The following is a 16,393-nucleotide window of genomic DNA, read 5'->3' as shown; positions in this document are numbered from 1 at the left end:
ACTCTGCACACAGTAACGCCGCCGCGTGCACCTTTGTGCTGTGTCAGTGTCAACAGTTTTGCTCTGCGTCGGCCATCGACTTGGAGACGTCATGACTGTAGCCCGCGATTATCGCAGGACCCCAGTACGCCGAGCGGGCCTGCGCCATAGCTATGCTCATTGGGCATAACGGTCTTGCGCTACTCCAAACGAGAACAGTCCTGTGAACCCGCCATGGGCATGTCGGCATAACAATCGAGCATCCAGGCCGCCGGGCGTAACCGAACTGCGGCGTAGCGACTGACATACAGCAACGCCATGCTGAACGGCTGCGGTGACATACAAAGCTTGCGTGAAGACGAATGCTCTCGGACCATTGCGTGGGCGTTGAATGCGGGTACACGAGGCGGCGTACCCGGAGACTTGACAACAGCGAGGAATAGGATATTTTGTCCTTGACGCTAACTACACGTCGCTGATATTTTCACAGACACCGGGGCTAGACAAGCCATAGACCCTGCTCGAGGCATTGTGCGTATGCTGCGTCGTGTCCGGCTTTCCAGTTGTGTGCATGTGCCCGGCTAATTTTCAACATAGCCGGGAAGTGACATGTACCTCAGCATCAACGTCAGGTTCGCAGAGACGCAGTGTGCCAAAAGGACAAGCGCAGGCCGACAAACTACTTGACATCCCGAAGGGAAGCACTGTGACGTCGTTCTCGGCGAAAGCGGCATTGGTCTGCAGAAACACACACGCCCGTGTGGTACTCAGCAAACAAAGTCCGACAGCGAAGACCTCAGCAAAAGCGAAAGTACACATACAGAACAGCATGGTTGGAGACGGCTGTGTGCGTGGCAGTCAATGATCTGCTCGCACCCATGGCAAGGGCTTGGACAGGTCAGTGTTTCCGCCGCTGATAATGATCCCGACAGGGCCCTCGATGCCCAACTCCTGAAACTTCGGACTCCGGATCGCAGCGAACGACGCCGCCCCACTGGGCTCGACTACAATCTTTAAGCGTTCCCACATGAGTCGCATGGCCTCAATGATTTCCTGTTCGATATCGCGCATAAACAATGAATAAGTGCACCCAACCCAAGGGCGAGGTCCGTGGACATACCTCGTCCGTGACAGTGATGACCTTCTCGACCTTCTCTTGGATGATAGGGAAATTCAGGACCCCGACGGGCGTCCTCAGTCCATCCGCGATGGTCTGTGCGTCCACGTTCTCTCTCCTCTTCCCCTCCTCCAGTCCTCTCGCACAATCGTCCGCGCCCACCGGCTCCGCGCCAAAGACTCGAATTCCAGTGCCGTCCGCAGCTAGCGCCGTACCCGCGAGAAGGCCCCCTCCGCCCACTGGAGCAATCACAGCTGCGAGCGGTTCTGGGGCCTGATCGATGAGCTCCAAGAGCGCGGTCCCTTGGCCCAGAATCGTGTTGACCGCATCGTATGGGGGAATGAACGTCGCCCCGGTTTGCGCCTGGACCGATGCGAGCGTGGCGGCGCGCGCGGGCGCGTTGGGCTCGCAGAACGTGATAGTAGCGCCGTATGCGCGCACGGCGTCGATCTTGGGCTGCGCGGAGTTATTCGGCTGGAATGCCCGGGAGGCTATGTCAGTCACCAGAGATCGGGACGCTTCTATAGAATCTGGTAGCAATATAGAACGCCGGAGTAGGGAATAGGGGCGTGTGGGCGCACTCTAGTCAGACCTTGCGAGGCACACGCACCATCACTACATAGCAAGGGACGCCTCGCAACTTTGCGGCGAGAGCTAACGCTCCGGCGTGGTTGCCTTGCGAGATGCAATAGGGATGGCCGATTGCCTAGAGTGAGCATCGAGATCATATCTGCGGGTATGCACTTTTGACGTTTTACCTGAACTGTGCGTACAAACACCTTTCGCGAGCTCTTCTGGCGCCAGGCATGACAAGTTGTAGCTGGCGCCGCGGAACTTGAAAGCACCACCCTTCTGGAGGTTCTCGGCCTTGAAGTACAAGGTGTTCTTACTCGGCAGCAAGGCGGACAGCGAGGACGACGTCAGGACCGGTGTCCGGTGAATCTGCCCTTCCACTACTTTGTGCGCAGCGACTACGGAGTCTCGGCTTAGAGGTAGTGGGGTGGACTTTGATGACATCGCCTTGGACCCAATTCCAGGTGCTCCTAAGTGACTAGTTTCCTGGTAGGAGTAGTACCTGGGTTGTGTGGCAGATGAGTCAGTAGATACGCTCAATCACGATATCATCTAGACACCATACCAGTGTTGCGGTGCAAGGAGGATTGCGATCTCCTTGCCCTCCTCTTGAAAGCGTATGGCCAGCTCCGACAGGATCCACGGGCCGACTGGGCCCTCGTACTCGCCATGTGTTCCCACAATTGAACTGATGACTCATTCGAATCCATGTCAATTGCTGGCTTGGAGGGTACGCCTAATCATTTGCATGGAAAACGTCGATGGAGAGGGGCCGCTGTCAGTATCATGATAGCTAACAGCCGGGCCAGCGCGATAGCCATGTCGGATGGATGCGTCAGAGGAAGAGTTTGCCATATGAGCCGAGTACGACTCGAACGACCGACGTGCTCTACCAACTGAGCTACTAATGCCGGACCTTTTGGCGCTCGACGCCGCTTTCGAAGCGCGCTCGCCTATGTACCTGCCTGCATGCAGCTTGCCGCCACCATCATCTGCCACCACCGTGGTGACGCCACCGGTACTTATACAAGACCGCAATCCTGGCTTCTAAATTCTGCAATGGAATGACAAGATCACAAATCAGGTTGGCGGCGGCGTAACTTCCAAGAACACCAAGCTTGAGGTACCCGCTGTTGGCAGCCATACTTCAAGTGGTGTCAGCCACGACACCATCTCTCGTCTCATGCAATTCAAATCCAATCACAGCACGTATCTGAACAAGTGTCTCCTGCGCAAGATCGGGAGTCAATGCCCATCTCGCGGCGACACTGCAATCCGAGGACAATGCGCTTCAAGGCTTTGCCAGACTTGGAGCATGTCTCAGCTAGATCACCTGTGCTGTGTTGCGTCCCTGCGCCGAAGCATCTAATCCAGCAAAGTCACAGTCCCAGGCGGTGATCTGCACCCTCCGTGCGACATCTCCCTTTTGTGCTGACCAGTGTCTTCCCTCGACCGCATGATGTCACCCACCAGCACCTAGCATGTGGCAGGCAGGCTACAAGGCGACGGTATCTGGGCACCTATAACGTGCCCCAGGTTACAGGTAAGGCTATAGAGCGTTGAACGGTTTCACGCCCGGATACTGATGGATGGACGAGAAGCACGGCCACGGGAAGCGATGTAGGGAGCGTGTCCCCGAAGCCTAACAATGTCGGTAAAATTTGAAGGTGAGTATGAACGAACACTGCCACTTCGGATGTTGTTTGTTGACTTCCCCTTTGCGGGCGGCCAGTCTGCTCACATTGTCAATATCACCGAGAACGTGCCTTTCCGGGAGCTATGCCCCCCCTAGACATGTCCATCTTGACAGGCCAGATGTGAAGAGGACTCGGAGGCCGCACCCCGTGTGGCACAGCGGCGATGCTTCCTGCGTACGTACGGCTATGGTGAGTATGCGGTCACCGGGGTGCTGTTGCGTTGCTCCCCCGCGGTGTACATCGTGCCACGTGGGGCCGACATTCGCGGATATGTGGATAGTCGCTGCGCGTGCGCGTTGCTCTTCCAGGCATTCCAAGCTGACGACTGGGGGCGGCTGCTCAAGCAACGACCTCTTCGCAGATTCTCGGCCGATGGCCAGGGCCGACGCACGAACGCCATGGTTGAATAGGATACGAGATGGTCAGTCATGCGGCTAGTATCTGCGATCCATCAAGTCTTCATGGCTGTAACAATACCCTGAATGTGCGGACCACGCGCTGGAGCTTAACTCTAAAACGGGCCGCGCGGTCCTTTTAACTTCTCCGGAATACCAGGCGAACACCGAAACAGCCAGGGCCAACTACGGCTTCTCACCGCGCCTGCCCTGCCTTCGATTTGGTGGATCGACGTTCACGCGTGGTCCATGACGTCCGTGGGTCTGTGGAATCCGTCAACGGTCAACCAGTTGGTAGACACCGTTTGAATTGCCGCAGTAGGCGTATGCGGGCGGTTGCACGTTAGTTGGCATTATCAACACCTTAGCTGTCGTAGATCCGCCCGGTCCGCAATTTGGGCTACGAGCGGTCCACCTTCCCCGCTGTGTCTGGGCCGAAATCTGCGCGATGGCGGGCAGCTAGTCAGCCCGAGTACACCAGAACAAGGGTGGAAATGGATCCTAGCAATGATAGCAACACGACGAGCACATGTCCGCTTCATTGTAATGCATAATGTGGTCCCGCCGGACCACTCTGGCTGCGCAGCATTTGTCCAAATATGCCTGTAAAGATTGGAGTTTGAGTTATGGATACTCGGATATCGTTGTGCCTGGTTCGGTCCCGAGGCGGCAACTGCGGCGCATTTGCCTGTGCTCGACGAGCTCGAATCCACTCTGGATGCGGTCGTGTCGCGTTGCGCATGAGGTGTAACGCAGCAGTGCCGCTCAGTGCAGGCGGTGACGATGGCATCTCCCGAACTTCGTGCAAACTTCCAGCCGCTCTGTCGCCATTCCGTCCTACCGCCTCCATGGGAACTTGTTATGTCAGCAGCGGGCGGGAGCAGATAGCAGTGTGGCGGGTGCGTAAGAGCTCTCCGACCGGGGTAACGTTGATCCTCCTCCGCGCCATACCAATGCAAATACCGGGTTATGACCGGGAACCTGACGCCTCAAGGCCACGTCAATGTATGTTAGACGAGTTTTAGGCTGGTCTGAAGGAGTAGGGACACACTGCCCTCGGATTGGTGAGCCGGAGAGTTGCGATGACTCGACGTTTTGCGGGAGTGTGTCAGCCGGGCTACAAACAGTTCATCACCGAAGCGGCGCCAGATGTCGGTGTGAAGAGCCAGCCAGTTCTACTTGGACTGGTTGACGACGATCGCATGGATGGAGTCTGTAATGCGTTCAATGGTGTGTATCGTCGCTGTTGCTTGCTTGTATTCCCACTTTGTCTGTGGCACGACTGCCGTCCGTCGCCGTTGGCCGGGCGTCGACGGTCCAGATGTGGCCTCGGTGCACCGCCGCCGTGCGCACTTACTGTGGGTCATCGGGACGATCAATCTGGTCCAGCGAGGAGAGGTGTTTCGGAGTGTGAAGCACCATCCGAATCGGGATCTGGGTTCTGTTTCTGTAAGTGGGTTGATCCAGTATCTCGGTCCAGGAATAGGTTGACATCGACTCATCATGACAGGGCTGTCCCGGCGCCGTGTGCGCGAGTCTCTGCCTGCAGCAGTCCTCGGTCTTCGCAAACATGTAACGAACGCAAGTACACAGACTTCGGAGTGAAGCGTGGCAAGCTCCGGGCCAGTGCGCCGCCTCCCGCTCGACTCACCGCGACTCGTACTTATACTGCCTCTCCTGTCAGCCATGCATCCTCTCATCCTCCCAACGACTGTTTCATTCCCCTCATCTCCTGCCCTTCCTCTTTCTGTCACTGTCTCGTCTGTCACCCACACGACACAACACACTTGGTCACAGCACTATGGGTGTCTACCAGCAGAAGATCTGGCTCATCACCGGTGCGTCAATCTCGCCAGCCAGCCGCCGTATCGCCCACGATCGAAGCTCACTTTCCTGCCTCTTTTGTCCCTTAGGTACCTCGTCTGGCTTCGGAAAGCGTCTAGTAGCCTCAGTACTAGCACGAGGGGACCGCGTCATTGCTACTGCACGCGACATCCAGAAGCTCCGCGCAGTATTTCCCTCGTCAAATCCCAACCTACACCTAGCCGAGCTCGACATATCAGACAACACCATGGTCATCGCGCAGCGTATCAAGGCCGCACTGGCCGTATGGGGTCGCATCGATGTCATCGTGAACAACGCGGGTTACGGTGTCAAGGCCATCTTGGAAGAGGGAGGGTGAGTACTTCGGCATTCGTCCTTCCCTTGCCGGAATGTATACTGACAGATCCGTCTATCAGGGCCCTTGCCGCGCTTACCCAGTTCCAAACAAACCTCTTCGGCGTACTCAACGTTACGAACGCAGTCCTCCCACACATGCGGGAACGCCGTTCCGGTACGGTTGTCATCCTAGGTTCCCGCTCTGCATGGCGCCCAGAGGCTTCGGTATGTCTTCCCCGCCTGGAGCAACATCCCAAAAAGCCGATCGCTGATATTCGCCATCCTCCATCTAGCCCGCAGGCCTCTATGCTGCATCGAAAGCTGCCGTACAAGGTGAGCGCTCCGCTCTCTACAGCTCCCTGAAAATCATTGGCTGACCTTCTCCTCAGCGATCGGCGAAACCTACGCCACTGAGCTCCGGCCATTCGGTGTCCGGGTGCTGATTGTCGCTCCAGGCTCCTTCCGCACAGAAGGCGTGCACGCATATCCTGCGACGATCAACACACGCATCCCTGCATACGAGGACGCACGGAATACGGGCATGGCCCGCTTCGCGGCCATCGCGGGCAAAGAGCGAGGCGACCCCGCCAAGGCGATGGAGCTCCTCGTCGATGTCGTAAAGGGCGAGGGCCGCGCCAAGGGCCGTGAGTGGCCACTATGGCTCGTGCTCGGGCGCGACGCGTACGCAGACATCCGCGCAAAGACCGCGAAGCTCCTCAACACGATGGACGCGTGGGAGGATGTCGCGACAGACCTGGAGTTCGATTGCGAGCCGATGAACGCGTGAGGCGTCCTATGACGACTGTGTCCGCGGGATTCGGACTCGGATGTCGACAAAACGACAGGCTCGGACGATATTTATGCCTAAAACTATTCTCGGAGTTGCTCTGCTCTCGATGTTCCCTATCGCTCCCATCGCTCAATCATCCCCCTACATCCACCATGCTTCACATCTCATACGGACAGTATCTTACTGGTGTACCCTCGTCGCTCCTCGGTTTGCGTGTCCCATCTCCCCCCACTGTAGCATACATAGATTTCGGCTCCTTTGATACCTCCTACATCACGGATTCGCAACTGGTCCACTCGGGATCTAATCAACCAACAGTTTGTATCGTTTTATAACTATTGCTAGACCCGTTTTCCACTATGCAGCCACAGCTTCTTGCACCATACTGTACACTGCTGAGATTTCAAAACATTCTACCCTATGTCATGTAAGCCGTATATTCATGCTGTCACCAGCTATCATCTATGCAATTACATTCGTGCTCTGTATACATCGTCTGATAATTCATCATCATACGTGATCTTGGTACGTCACGAGGACCCACTATTGTACCCGCTATTCTTCGAGCACACCTGCAAGCACATAGTGCGATGCAGATGTCATAGCCATATCTCTCTACTAGACTCAGCTGACATTCTCGACTGGTGCAAATCGAGCCATTTGAGCAGTCTCCATGGAGAGCCGACTTCCGCAGATGGTGAGGGCAAGGACCTGCGGTATTATCACGCATACACGGTCTTCTGATCCAGGTTGAGACAAGACGAGTCGCGTGTAGAGACTCAAAGGCAAGCCGAGCTGGCATAATGGTTCAAGGCGAAAATGGACATTCATTCAGTATGCAGGGGCAGCTTGTGTGCCTACAGAAAACAGGAGCATCTCACAGTACATGGTCACAGAGGGTTGCTAACGAGAACGATCCTGACTACTTTACAATGAGCGCACTTTCTCGTATTTCCACAGGCCAGGTACTCACATGAACAACGAAACATCGGGGCAGGAATGGTTATCTCGAGGGAAGGCGGCAATAGATTCAAGCAACATCCACGACACGGCAACGCACAACTGGCAAAAATCAGAGGGAGAAAACAGCATCAGCGCGTGGTCTGAGCGAAACTCAATCATACCGGCCACGTCTCCTCGGCGGCGGGCTACGCGACCGTGAGGGGGGAGCCCTTCTGCCCCAGCCACCGTCACCGCGCCGTGGCGGCGGCGAGTCCCTCCTCGGTGGGGGCGCACGTCGGTCATCCCGGTCCCGGTCCCTGAAGTCTCTGTCCCTATCTCTGTCCCGCTCCCGGTCTCTGTCTCTGTCTCTGCCGACGTCCCCACCACGACCACGACCCCCACGACCGACGCCATGATCGGGGCCTGAGTTTCCGCGCCAATGTCCTCCACCGCCACGTCCTGAGCCGGGTCCTGGGTTGGCCGCCACGGTTCCGCCCCACCCGCTGTCTCCACGTCCGCCGCCTCCGGCACCCTTCCATCCGTTCGTAGCCCCTCCAACAGCGCTACCCTTGATGGAAAGCTCGCCCCCGGGTCCAGAGGGCAGAACAACGCCCTTCGGGAGGGTCACCATTACGCAGAGATAGTCCCCGGGTACGAACCGCAGTTCGTCGAGCGTCTTGTCCGACTCGGAGCTGCTAGACGTTTCGGGTTCGACGTCCTCGAGGAGGCGGGGTGCGGTGTGGACGAGCGAGCCGGGCTCGCCAAGGATGTCGCGGGAGTAGACCATGCCGAGGTCTTTTTGCGAGTAGCGGCCGCGCGCCGCGGCGTCTGCGAAGACGGCGCGGAAGGAGTAGCGGGCGAGCGGGTGGCGATACTCGGTTGAGGCGGGGGCGGAAGAGCGGAGGGTCGTCAGGACTTCGCGCAGCGTTGCGTCTTTCCTGGAGATACACGAGCCAGCGTCAGGGAGGCGAGACGCGACAAGAGGCCTGCTCGTGGCGAAGCACATACCAGGTGTATATTTGCTGCTCGTCAGCAAGAGGCAGCGGCCCATCTTCGAACTGGGCCAAGCGGTGGTATGTCCCGATCTTGACGAAAGTCCGAATGAGAAACGGTGCCGTCTGAATACCGCGTCATGAGCAACCTCCCTAGTCGATGCAGGCTGTGAACCCACGAACCTTCTCTCTGTCCACAGTGGGTCTTCCTGATGCCGTCGTCTCCTCCATGTCGAAGTAAGGTGAGATTGGCGGAGTCAGACTGAGGGGTCCAGTTGAGGGCGACGTCGCGTCGAGGAGCGCGCTCGCTGTTGCAATGTCGGCGGCGCTTATTACGTAATTTCCTCCAAATATCTAGAGGAAGGGCGTCTCATTGCTTCCTCCGCCGACGACGGCTCCGGTGTGGGCAATTGGGCTAGGCTGACATCTCGTTCCCTCGGTCTGACTAGAACGTGCGTTATGCTACTTGCTGGGGCAGGACTCTAGTACATCACAACCTGCGCAGGCTCGCTTTCGTCAACCACCATGACCCTCCCCGAGTCCCGCATTCCTGTCCTCTCCAACAAACGGAAACGGCCTATAGACGATGCCGAGTATGGACCCCAGAAAGCCTCAAAGGAAGGAGATACCAGGGAATTAGGCAGGAAGGCCTTGCGGATTGTCACCGATGTCGCAGCGCTCGAGGCATTATCCCCAAACCTTGACGAACTCTTGTCAAGTACAGACTCCGAGGGCGACTCCTTGTTCGACGAACCTTCACCGCGGCTGGACATGCCAGACATCGATGATTTGCGCACTGCTATGACTAGCACTGCCCGGGGAGCAAGCGAGCTGCTCCCAGATCCTGGTTTGTTCCCGGCGAAGCGCACCGCTCCATCTATCCCAGGCCTCCATTTCGATTCAACCCTCCTTCTCCCAGAAGACATTCAAGAGGACCTCATGTGGACGTGTATCCGTACATTCTTCCATGAGGGCACTGGGAATCAAGTCATGCTTTTTGAGCGTGCGCCTTCCTCAGACCCAGAGGGTACGTCTTCCAACCCCTCCACCAAGCTGCCATCCTTCCTCGCCGACCTCCTCTCCACACTTGATCTCCTTTTACGGCCACGTGTACCTCCAGAGGTCCATGATGTATTGTTCTCTCCCGCGCCTGCTTCGCACCAAGGACCTCCGCGAGCACGCCAAGCGATTATCAATCTTTACTGGCCTGGCGAAGGCATAACGCCTCACGTCGACCTGCCGCACCGGTATGGCGACGGTATCATGGGGGTCAGCTTAGGCTCAGGTTGTGCAATGCAATTTACGAAGGTGCCATTGGACGAACCCCCTTTCAGCCCTCCAGATTCACCGTCGCCCTCTCCTGCACCAGGCCAATGCGCACTGTACCTACCGAAAGGAAGTGTGCTTATCATGACGGAGGAGGCACGGTACGGATGGACACATGGGATTGAGAAGCGCTTCGACGACTGGGTCGAGGAGTCTCCAGGCAGCCCGCAGAACGTCTTACTCGAGCGGGACATCAGGCTCAGTATCACTTTCCGGTGGTTGTTACCTGGTGCAGACGTTGTCGGACCTGCTGCTTGAAAGGGAAGCCCGTGGCGTTCATGTAAGACATCTAGTAATGCAATTCTACCTGTTTTTTGTCGCATAACGCTGCATCTGTGTAGTTTCGTGTCTCAAACAATCGCTGGATTGCATCTACAGCGACCAACTGCAAAAAATAGAGCGGAATCCTGGACTAAAGTGTGTTCACTCGAGGTCGTCACGCTTGCACATCACGCGATGCCTCGTTCACGCCATGAGGCTTTCATCATGTCGCCGTCCTACACCTAATACTTCCAAACGGGGGGCTGGTGAGATCTTCGTGATGGAGATGCATTCGTCCCGGACTCGTGTTATTCAAAACATCTTGGGAGCCCCGGACACTTTCTCTCCCGATGGCCTCTCTAGGAAACTTTGCATCGAGCACTGTCTGGGAGCCTCTCGCATGAAGAGTCGCTGTCAGTCTACACCGGCGACATGGTCATCGTGAGATCTCACGCTGGAGAGGCCGGGGGATATCACAACGTCTTAGCGCAAATCTTCATCAATAGTATGGACATGAGAAGCCCGTGCTACCTATTAGTCTACTCTTCCATTCCTCCTGTCGCCACAAATGACTAAACACCACCTCTCATGTGCAGCACGAGTCGACGCATTCTGCTCACGATGGTCCGTTGGGCGCCCATTCATGGTGTCAAGGACTGTTGTGTCGACAACATATAAGGAGACATAGGGAATCGCCAACGAACAACAAGCTTTCCGACTACACCTCTCACTCCAGAAAGCTCTCGACACCACAGCCAACATGTTCATCTACAATGGCAAATTCACCTGGTATAGCTACGCATTGAACGAGACGATCACCTTCGTCTTCCCCGTCGGTTTCGCACTCAACGACCCCGTCAACGCTTATTGGCAATGGACAGTCGACGCCGAAGGCAACCAGAAATACAATACGCCCCGCGTAAGTGGCCCGTTATAGTCAGGTTTCCAGTTGCAGCTAACGCACGCCGGTTCCCGGGTCAGTCTGGCATCATCAGCAGCGTCGTCAAGACCGCCGACGAGTATCGCGTCCATGTCTCCTTCGGGTACTACAGCTTCGACGTGACCCTCGCCGCCGACTTCAAATCCATCTCCCTCCTCATGCGCAACCCGTCTAACGACCGCGCCGGCCCCTTCACCCTACCCGCTATGCATGCCGACGAATCACGCATCCCCTCCACCGTAGTCTACACCGGCAAGCTCAACTGGTACTCCTACGCGAAGAACGAGATGATTACCCTCGTTATCCCCGACGGCGTTTCCGAGGGCGCGTTCTTCGGGCTCTACCACCAGTGGACCGTCGACGCTGAGGGGAATCAGAAGGCGAACCACCCCGTCAATGGTGTCTTCCAGAACGTCAGAGCCGACCTGAGCGGGCACGTCACCGCGACGTTTAAGGCGTCGTACTACACCTACGACTTCAGCTTCGACGGCAAGGAGGGCTCGCTCACGCTGTCGAACCCGAGAGGTGGCAAGTCTGAGGGCAATAAGTTCGTGCAGACCGACTTCAGGTCGCTCGGCACGAAAAAGGTGCGCACTTGTTGTGTTCCATGCTCGGAGTAGTATCGTTGATGGACCGTATCAACGCTACCACAACAGGCACTCATCGTTCGCTACGGCACCGGTACCGACGACGGCATCTTCTATATCGAGGAGATGCTCACGAAACACCTCGGCTTTGCCACCGATGATGTCGAGCTGCTCTACTACGATGTCGAGCCCAGTAACGGCGCGAAACAGTCCACCAAGGGACAGAAGGCACCCACCGTCAGTAACTTCAAGACAAAGTTCACCGACTTGGTCTCCGGGGCGAAGGCCGGGGACGTGCGCTTCGTATATATCGATGCACACGGCACCACGTACCCTGGCGAGAACGACCGCTTCAAACCGGCGGACGGAAAAGATTACGGGTGGGTGCTTGCCGCAGCCGAGGATGGAGTTCAGGAGGGGCTCGTTGATGGCGACTGGTTCACCAGCACAATTCGATCTGTAGGTTTACATTTCGTAACTGTCCGGTTCTTACGGCTCGAACGCTGATGTGCCGTTTTACTAGCATCTGAAGTCAGAGGTCAACCTGACGATTCTCGCCTCGTCCTCAGGTGGGGCGCAGTTGGGGACCTACACGAAGACTCCAGGCATCCTGCTCTCCGGATGTCACGAGACGCAGTTCAACATCAAGGCTGTCAAGCGTCCTGAGGGATTGCACGACCCGTGGGCGTTCGCTATCGCTGCGGTCATCAAGGACCGGGTCGCCAAGAAGCGCAGCGTTCCTGCCTACAGCGTGCTATTCAACGAAGCGAAGAGGTACATAAAGAAACAGTTCGACCAGGGTCTGCTCAACCCGTACTACAAGGGCTTCAGCCCTGACGAGTTGCAGCCGGTCCCTCCCGAGCTACTCTGGAACACCAGCCACCAGGACCCGCAGTTGGTGTTTGACAGCGGGTACGTCAACCCTGACGAAGAGCGCTTCCTCTTCCCGTTCGTGGCGCCGGGAGAGGCCAAAGTGAGCGGCCAGGTCACCAGATACCCGCAGGATGAGGTTTAGGGTGGCTTTGCAGCTTTGTAAGACGCGTATGGCGCGGTCCGAAGCAGAAGCTATCGAGCATTCGACACGAATCATGTACTTAGTATGGAGAAATGTTCCTGCACATCGTCTCTGATCGATGCTACTCGCTACAGTCTCGATTACCCCGGCTGGCTGACACCGTTCACTCTTCTGCTGAGCATAATCCCACTCCGGGCTACAAACGACCGTACCTTCGAACTACCTAAGCAGCGCGCGTCTCCTACTCCTTATGATCGGAGAGTGTCGCCGCCCATCACTTGTCCTCTACAGTCACCGCACCGTTACTAGTGTGACGTACTTCCCGCACGGATAGAACCACGTTGTACTGACTAAGTATCGGTGTGTCCTTCAACCGATAAGACCTGATGTGGGTCCGATATGAATCCTATAATTTCACCGTGTGACCCTCCGATGCCGGAACCACCGTCCGGCGAGAAGGCCATACTATCGCGACCCCAGTGTTCGGACAACTGAGCGCCCAGTACAACTGTTCGCCGCGTCGCTCCCTCCCCTCTGCGGCGATAATCATGTAAATTTGTAGGATCATGCATCTACCATGATAGAACACACCTGAGAAATATGAAAGCACTCCGTTCAGAAGTGAGAGGACGGGAGGGCGAGGAGTGGGTCTTGACCCCAGTGTTCGGACATTTCTCCGCGGAGTGGTCACGAAAAGTCACATATGCCGAGAACTGCCGGTTAAGACTCCGACCCGAGTGTGCAGATTCGCGCGCACAGGCGCTCGAGCGGAGATTGACAATGAAGGACTGTCTTGTGGCGCAAGGTCACGCTCGATGGCCGGTATTCTACTGCACATCTTCTGTACCTCAGATACCTTCGGAAAAATATGCATAATATACAGGATGCCTAGGAAACGGTGCCAAAGTTTTTCGGGGATGAGCGCTCGACAAGGAAGCTGGACCGAGTACCAACATTGCACATGGCTCATCTGCTGAACCTCTTCCTGCTACCAGATCGCAACAACACCTCGCTCAATCCACGCCATTCTTTTTTTATCTGACTTGAGTCTCTACGTTGCATCATTGTGCAATTTTATAGCTTTATCGGACAGCAGGTGAGGGAGCCACGGCAGTTTGTCCGAACACTGGGGTCTGTCCGAACACTGGGGTCGCGATAGTATCCCGCACAGCACGCGTACGCTCCCCCGTCTAGATATCAGGATTCCCCACCGTGTGGTCGCCGCGGGAACGATATTCATCAGGGGTTCAACCCCAGTGAAAACCCCGCCTATTGCCAACGATTGCTGGCTATTGCCATCTAATGTCGTCTTTTCTGAGCGATTTGGATGACATCTCAGCGTCTAAAGTCGCTCGTTTCATGTATCGATTGGCTCGTTTTATATATACAATGGGCCATTTGACGTCGATCGATAGTATCAAACAGGTCTTCGACATATATACTACTGTTGCATCCATGTCCATTATATATATGCTGCCTGTGTGCCGACCGACGGTTTTCCGACCATATCCATTCCAACCTTGTCTTCGATCTCGTCCCAGCTCCTTCGTCCATGACGCCATCGGTGTTTGCGACACTCTTATAAACATGGGCGATGGCCATACTCGCGTCTCGGCACCCTTTCTTCCCTCCTCTCACCATCCCTTCCTCTCCTTGGATGCCTTCGCTCACCTTTATGAGGCTGAAAGGTAGGTCATAGATGTATTGCTATCCCCACACGTTGCATATAGGTGAGTGGGTGAGTGGCCGCTGCACGTACAGGTAAGCCACGTATGAGGTCAATGCACAGGAAACGAAGAGCATGTGAGGCAATGCGGCAGCATGATAAATTATTGTGCGGCGCGGAGAGTAGTGTAGGCACCGTTATGTAATCCGAGAATTGTACGTAGAGTAGTTACCTATATATATTCTCGTCCATGCTCGATCTAGAACCGCATCAAGCAGCCCACCAACTTTATGATACTGTTGTCATCTGTTCCGATCTTTTTGTCAGACGTTCAATAGAGTGGAACATACCAATATCGGGAGAAAAAGATGTAGCTAGACGTGAAAAGATGATCAGCGGCAAATAGCTTTTTGTGCCTTTTGTCACCGTTTTACATCGATTGATACCGATTTCTAGCGATTGCTACGTATTTCTGTCTTTTCGCCAGACAGAAATCGGCTGAAAAAGACCAGAATAGTAGGAAACAGACAGGGTTCTCACTGGGGTTCAACCCCAGTGAAAACCCCGCCTATTGCCAACGATTGCTGCCTATTGCCATCTAATGCCGTCTTTTCTGAGCGATTTGTTTGACAGCTCGGCGTCTAAAGCGGCTCATTTCATATATCGATTGGCTCGTTTTATATATACAGTAGACCATTTGACGTCGATCGAAAGTATCAAACGGGTCTTTGACGTATATACTACTGTTGCATCCATGTCCACTATATATACTGCCTGTGTGCCAACCGACGGTTTTCCGACCATATCCATTCCAACCTTGTCTTCGATCTCGTCCCGGCTCCTTCGTCCATGACGCCATCGGTGTTTGCGACACTCTTATAAACATGGGCGATGGCCGTCCTCCCGTCTCTGCACCCTTTCTTCCCTCCTCCGAGATGGTGAGAGTCTCACCATCCCTTCCTGTCCTTGGGTACACTCACTCACCGTGAGGCTAACAGGTAGGGCATCACTGTCTCAGTCTGTACATGTCACATACAGGTGAGTGGGCTAGTCGCTGTCGCACAGCATACAGGTAAGTCGCGCATGAGGTTATTGCACAGGAAGCAAAGAGCGCGTGAGGCAATGCAGCAGTACTTTAGGTCACTGAATGTCGTCGCACGGGTGCGGGGAGTAGCGTACTATTATGTAATCCGAGAATTGTACCGTAGAGTAGCCACCTATAAATATCCTCGTCCATGCTCGATCTAGAACCGGATGAAGCATACGAACTTTTCAGTACTGTTGTAATCTGTCCCAATCTGTTTGTCAGACGTTGAATAGAGTGAAACATACCAATATCGGGGGGAAAAGATACAAATAGACGTGAAAAGTCGATCGACGGCAAATAGCTTTTTGTGCCTTTTGTCACCGTTTTCCATCGAATGATACCGATTTCTATCGATTTGTAGGTATTACTGTCTTTTCGCCAGACAGAAACATGTAACAATCGCTAGAAATCGGTATCAATCGATGGAAAACGGTGGCAAAAGGCACAAAAAGCTATTTGCCGTCGATCGACTTTTCACGTCTATTTGCATCTTTTCCCCCCGATATTGGTATGTTCCGGTCTATTCAACGTCTGACAACCATATTGGGACAAATTACGACAGTACTGAGAAGTTCATATGCTTCATCCGGTTCTAGATCGAGCATGGACGAGGATATTTATAGGTGGCTACTCTACGGTACAATTCTCGGATTACATAATAGTACGCTACTCCCCGCACCCGTGCGGCGTGCCAAGCCCACGTTCAGCGACCTATCACAAAGTACTGCTGCGTTGCCTCATGTGCTCTTTGCTTCCTGTGCAGTAACCTCGTATGCGACTTACCTGTATGCTGTGCGACAGCGACTAGCCCCACTCACTTGTATGTGACGTGTACAGACAGCGATGCCCCCACTGTTAGCCTCACG

The 16,393-nt window shown here is 55.2% G+C and overlaps 5 protein-coding genes across 5 annotated transcripts; 3 read left to right on the top strand and 2 right to left on the bottom strand.

The window, feature by feature from the left end:
• Window positions 1-402: 402 nt before the first annotated feature.
• On the bottom strand, window positions 403-2,178 carry DICSQDRAFT_104436 (tryptophan synthase beta subunit-like PLP-dependent enzyme). The gene is made up of 5 exons (XM_007364825.1): window positions 1,855-2,178; window positions 1,707-1,771; window positions 1,100-1,570; window positions 801-1,032; window positions 403-717 (listed from the first exon to the last, which is right to left on the bottom strand). The coding sequence occupies exons 1-4, from the start codon at window positions 2,111-2,113 to the stop codon at window positions 838-840; spliced, it is 990 nt and encodes a 329-aa protein (XP_007364887.1). The 5' UTR covers window positions 2,114-2,178; the 3' UTR covers window positions 403-717; window positions 801-837.
• A 3,384-nt stretch (window positions 2,179-5,562) lies between these two features.
• Window positions 5,563-6,708, top strand: DICSQDRAFT_126479 (NAD(P)-binding protein; the record flags this gene model as incomplete). The annotated part of the gene is made up of 5 exons (XM_007364824.1): window positions 5,563-5,599; window positions 5,675-5,939; window positions 6,002-6,146; window positions 6,215-6,254; window positions 6,311-6,708. 5 exons carry the CDS (start codon window positions 5,563-5,565, stop codon window positions 6,706-6,708), a joined length of 885 nt encoding a protein of 294 aa, XP_007364886.1.
• Window positions 6,709-7,528: 820 nt separating this feature from the next.
• Window positions 7,529-8,912, bottom strand: DICSQDRAFT_104430 (uncharacterized protein). Its single transcript, XM_007364823.1, has 4 exons — window positions 8,829-8,912; window positions 8,662-8,771; window positions 7,685-8,591; window positions 7,529-7,633 (listed from the first exon to the last, which is right to left on the bottom strand). The coding sequence occupies exons 1-3, from the start codon at window positions 8,874-8,876 to the stop codon at window positions 7,826-7,828; spliced, it is 924 nt and encodes a 307-aa protein (XP_007364885.1). The 5' UTR covers window positions 8,877-8,912; the 3' UTR covers window positions 7,529-7,633; window positions 7,685-7,825.
• A 534-nt stretch (window positions 8,913-9,446) lies between these two features.
• Window positions 9,447-10,265, top strand: DICSQDRAFT_104425 (uncharacterized protein; the record flags this gene model as incomplete). The annotated part of the gene is made up of 2 exons (XM_007364822.1): window positions 9,447-9,933; window positions 10,015-10,265. 2 exons carry the CDS (start codon window positions 9,447-9,449, stop codon window positions 10,227-10,229), a joined length of 702 nt encoding a protein of 233 aa, XP_007364884.1. The 3' UTR covers window positions 10,230-10,265.
• A 727-nt stretch (window positions 10,266-10,992) lies between these two features.
• DICSQDRAFT_169199 (uncharacterized protein) lies at window positions 10,993-12,774 on the top strand (the record flags this gene model as incomplete). The annotated part of the gene is made up of 4 exons (XM_007364821.1): window positions 10,993-11,151; window positions 11,214-11,759; window positions 11,829-12,218; window positions 12,283-12,774. 4 exons carry the CDS (start codon window positions 10,993-10,995, stop codon window positions 12,772-12,774), a joined length of 1,587 nt encoding a protein of 528 aa, XP_007364883.1.
• Window positions 12,775-16,393: the final 3,619 nt, after the last annotated feature.

The sequence above is a fragment of the Dichomitus squalens genome, assembly GCF_000275845.1.
Source record: "Dichomitus squalens LYAD-421 SS1 unplaced genomic scaffold DICSQscaffold_10, whole genome shotgun sequence".
In the NCBI taxonomy this organism is placed as follows: domain Eukaryota; kingdom Fungi; phylum Basidiomycota; class Agaricomycetes; order Polyporales; family Polyporaceae; genus Dichomitus; species Dichomitus squalens.
Note: the sequence above shows the minus strand (reverse complement) of the source record. Positions and strands in the feature narration are given on the sequence as shown.

Bases quoted from the DNA above. Each gene is read 5' to 3' on its own strand.
- DICSQDRAFT_104430 (XM_007364823.1), bottom strand. From the start codon at position 8,876: ATGGAGGAGACGACGGCATCAGGAAGACCCACTGTGGACAGAGAGAAG. The intron at 8,772-8,828 runs GTTCGTGGGTTC...CGCGGTATTCAG, and splicing joins CCACTGTGGACAGAGAGAAG to ACGGCACCGTTTCTCATTCG. The intron at 8,592-8,661 runs GTATGTGCTTCG...GTGTATCTCCAG, and splicing joins GAGCAGCAAATATACACCTG to GAAAGACGCAACGCTGCGCG.
- DICSQDRAFT_104436 (XM_007364825.1), bottom strand. From the start codon at position 2,113: ATGTCATCAAAGTCCACCCCACTACCTCTAAGCCGAGACTCCGTAGTC. The intron at 1,571-1,706 runs GTGCGTGTGCCT...CGGGCATTCCAG, and splicing joins TCCCTTGCTATGTAGTGATG to CCGAATAACTCCGCGCAGCC. The intron at 1,033-1,099 runs GTATGTCCACGG...GATATCGAACAG, and splicing joins TCATCACTGTCACGGACGAG to GAAATCATTGAGGCCATGCG.